The 4,016-nt window shown below is 55.1% G+C and overlaps 1 protein-coding gene across 1 annotated transcript; it reads right to left on the bottom strand.

The window, feature by feature from the left end:
• Positions 1 to 1,075: 1,075 nt before the first annotated feature.
• LOC123148196 (EIN3-binding F-box protein 1) lies at positions 1,076 to 4,016 on the bottom strand. The gene is made up of 2 exons (XM_044567558.1): positions 3,899 to 4,016; positions 1,076 to 3,783 (listed from the first exon to the last, which is right to left on the bottom strand). The coding sequence occupies exons 1-2, from the start codon at positions 3,921 to 3,923 to the stop codon at positions 1,859 to 1,861; spliced, it is 1,950 nt and encodes a 649-aa protein (XP_044423493.1). The 5' UTR covers positions 3,924 to 4,016; the 3' UTR covers positions 1,076 to 1,858.

The following is a 4,016-nucleotide window of genomic DNA, read 5'->3' as shown; positions in this document are numbered from 1 at the left end:
AAGAGGTGCATGAACCGGGGCAGGAGGTGGGGGAGGACGGAAGCAAGACGAAGAATGGGATGAGAGGGACGGCGGCGAGGGGACGCACATGGACCTGCCTACTCACCCGAACGGAAAGGAGGAGGAGCCGGTAGCTACAAGGCTGGGCCAAACTTCATGCTGGTACTACTTGGCAACGTCGGACGGCAAAGACCTTCAGGGGCTGCCTGTTGATCTGGCACATTTCTTTTTCTTTTCCAGAAAACCCAGATTTGTTAGCACGAAGCGTCAAGAACATAATTGAAATTATATCGAGGCCTTTGTATTACCAAACAACACCGTCGCTGCCAAAGTGAGCCGTCGACGCGCCATTGTTGCCGCTTCCGTACTAGGTCTTCATGCCCATGCTCTTAAGGACCAACACCCCGGAGCCATAGTCACCACCGTTGAACCATTGAATCAAATCGAGCCGAAGAACCTGCCATCAAATATCGTCGTCACATATGCACAACAAAAAAAATTAACCAGTCCAGGGAGCTGACAGGAATAGGGAGCTGACAGGAATCTATATCGGGGCTCTATCTAATCCGACCCAACAAACAAACTTAAGGAGGATCGAAGTCCGAAATACAAAAATGAATGTAAGTATTGCTCTTATAAGGACTAAAACTCTGTCGAAGCGTTGCCCTTATAAGGACTAAAACTCTTAAGCTATCCTATCTAGTAGCCGAAGCCGAGGAACCAGGATTCGGAGATGCAAATACACGGTCCTGCTGATGAAGATCAAGAAGCGAAACAGGTGATCTTAGCACAATTTTACGTACACCAGAACCTGTTTGAGAACATTTGGAAAAGAATTTCACAGTTCCCCAAGCATACAGCATATACCGGATGTTGTTTCAATCAGCAATACGATTCAGCAAAATTCAGAGCCAAAAATATATTTCATGCAGTTGTCAAGGGTGGCTGCGAGATGTTCATCTCAGTGGTGGCATCAAGCACAGCAGCTCCGGCCATATCACAGACATTTAGACACAGTACAAGGAAGTAGCAATTCATAAAATCACAAGGTTGCAGGTAAGTAAAAGCATAGAAATTGGACGGAAACAAATTTATCCCAGGATGATTGCAAAGGTTACAGCACTCAACCACACGCCTGCAAAAACCGGGGATCTGGAGACAAAAAACAACCACACAAGGTTGTCATGGCAAGGGCCCTTTGATATGTTGCACCTTGCCAAGGCCAGATCCCCGGGGACATCAGGCAACCCCTACAGATGCTGCAGAAAAGCGACCATCCACCGCCGACGACACACACGCACAGCACACACACACTACAGACCATGAAGAGACTGGAACTGGAACAACCACACACTGAAAGAGATCGTAGCAGACACCTAGACACGGATCGAAGAACCGGAGTCAAGCTTCTACGACAGGCACACACCGACAAATCCGACAAATAGAACTTGCTATGGAATTGAAACCAGAAGTATTGATGTCCCACAAACTCTGGAACCAGATTGTACTGGAAAAGAAGACACAACTGACAATATTTGAGCTCCCACACAGGACTTGATAAGGAGAGAAAAAAAGAAGCATGGTGTAGGGACTGTAATCACAAGGGCATAGGTTGGGGGTAGAGGGACAGGGTGCCACGCAAATGGCAGCCGAAGGCTCAAGGAACAGGCAACCTCGCGAGAGGAGGCCTGCAAAAAACGAGCGCTTGGCTAAAGCGTCCCCCGGAAAACAACCGACCCTAAGACAAAGGAAGCCCACCATGACTCAAACGCGCAACCGACGAACCGGACCGACTCTGCTATGAGGCTTGACTGAAGAAGTACTACCTACGGTCGTATATTTGCATCTGGAGATCCTCTTAAGCAAGGATGTCGCACCACCAGAGCTGCTTCTCCAGTGATGCAATGTTGTGGTTGCCGATGAAGTTGAACTGGAGATTGAGGCCCTCCAATGACGCAGGCATGCTTCCCAGGAAGGGCACACTCTTGGGTGTGACCTTGAGACAGCCAGACAGTGAGAGGACACGGAGCTTGAGCCGCTCCGCGGATGACAACACCGCAACACCATAGTCGCTGACCATGCAGTTTGAAAGATCAAGCTCGGCGAGCTCAGAGCAGCTCTCGGAAATGGCAAACAGACTCGCATCAGTTATCTTGCTGCAGCCCTCAAGGCTCAGATGTGCAAGAGAAGTGCCGTGCGCCTTCACCAGGGCAGAAATAGCTGCATCTGTGAGATTCTCGCAACCATTCAAGTCAACATGAATCAGACCACTTTCAGAACTCCTGATCAAGGGAAGGAGGCCATCGTCGGTGACTGCGCCAAGACCGCTCAGGTCAAGATTCTCCAAATGAGGGCAGATCATGCCAACCACAGCCAAGCTCGCATCGGTGAATCCCGGGCACTGCTTGATGGTAAGGGACCGAAGTGATTTGCAAACAGGGAGCTGTGCAGGTGCAGAGCAGATGTCCTTGATACCAGTACACTTCACCAAAGAGAGAGTCTTGAACTTGGGGCTGCAGTTCAGGAGGAAAGAAAGGATGCCCATGAGAGTAATCCTGTTGCATTCCTCAATCTGCAAGTTCTCCAAAACCTTGGCTGCTTCTGCGAAATCCTTGAGAAGACCATCTGAGATTTGGCTGCACTTCCTGAGGTAAAGCTGCTTCAAGCTCGGGCAGAACTTGGCAATGGAAACAAGTGCCAGCTCGGTGACTCCTGGGCATGAGGTGATGCTCATACATCTGAGCTTCTGCAGGCCAAGGGCATTTGCCATGACCCAAAAACCCCTCTCGCCAACCGCGGACAGGCGAGTGAGGGTGAGGTTTGTGATCGCCTTTCCATAGTACCCAATCACAGCAAGAGAAGCATCAGTGATGCTCAAACCCTGAAGGCAGACCTTGGCAAGCGAGGCTGACGCGGAACAGATGAGGCCAGACACTCCCTGGTCACCAACATATGCACAGTTCTTGATGTTCACCGCCTGCAGCTTGGAGCAGGACCTTCCGATAGCCTTGAGGCCCTCATTGGCAACGCCAGAGCATGCCTCGATGGTCAGCGTCTTCAAATCCGGGCATCCCTGAGCGATGGCGACGAGGCCCTTGTCGGTGACCAGCGGGCAGCCGGTGATGTCGAGCTTCTCTAGCGAGGGGCACCCGGCGGCGATCTCGGCGAGCCCCGCGTCCGTCACCTGCGGCACGTCCCACATGGCGAGCGAGCGCAGCGACGGGCACCCGCGGGCGACCGCGGAGAGGCCGCTGTCGGTGACGCCGCGCGTGGGGTGGCTCCCCCGGACAACGACGCTCTCCAGGCTGCCGCGGAGGCCGTCGGCGACGGCCGCCGCGGTGAGCGCGACGTCCGTGGCGCCCTCGCCCTCGAGGGTCCTCTCGGAGCGGCCCGGGCGCGCGTCCGCGGCCTCGTCCTCGTCCTCGTCCTCGCAGACGAAGACCTGGTTGAGGTCCGGAACGGCCGGGGCCCGCTTGATCTCGGAGGCGCGTATGCCGCCGAGCAGCGCGAGCCAGCGGCGGGAGACGCAGGAGGAGGCGCCCCGCGCGCGGGCGCCCTGCACGCGGCGCAGGATCTCGAAGAGGCACCCGTCCGGGAGCGCGTCGAGGGTCGGCGCCTCCCTCTGCCTCTGCCTCTTGGCCGCCGGCGCCGCCCTGAGCGCCTCCTCCTCCGCAGCCGCGGCGGCGAAGACGCAGGGGGGCACGGCCGTCACGCGCGCGCGCTTCCGCTGCCTCACGCCGCCGAACATCGCCGCAGCCGGGTCCAGAACAAGCAGACCGCCATCTACACAAACAATCACACACAAAATCAGCACACCAAACCAACAAAATCCCCCAGATCTCCGGCGAAACACCGCACAAAGACTCAATCTCAATCTCAATTCGGGGCCCTTGCTTACCGCGGCAATCGTGGAAGGGAGGCATGGCGAGGAGGAGATCGAGGAGCTGCTGCGACGAGAATCAATCAATCAATCAATCGGGCGGCGCTGCGAACGAGCGAACGAACCCTGGCGAAGG

This window comes from Triticum aestivum, chromosome 7A (assembly GCF_018294505.1).
Source record: "Triticum aestivum cultivar Chinese Spring chromosome 7A, IWGSC CS RefSeq v2.1, whole genome shotgun sequence".
NCBI lineage: Eukaryota > Viridiplantae > Streptophyta > Magnoliopsida > Poales > Poaceae > Triticum > Triticum aestivum.
Note: the sequence above shows the minus strand (reverse complement) of the source record. Positions and strands in the feature narration are given on the sequence as shown.

Bases quoted from the DNA above. Each gene is read 5' to 3' on its own strand.
- LOC123148196 (XM_044567558.1), bottom strand. From the start codon at position 3,923: ATGCCTCCCTTCCACGATTGCCGCG. The intron at 3,784-3,898 runs GTAAGCAAGGGC...TTGTTTGTGTAG, and splicing joins TCCCTTCCACGATTGCCGCG to ATGGCGGTCTGCTTGTTCTG.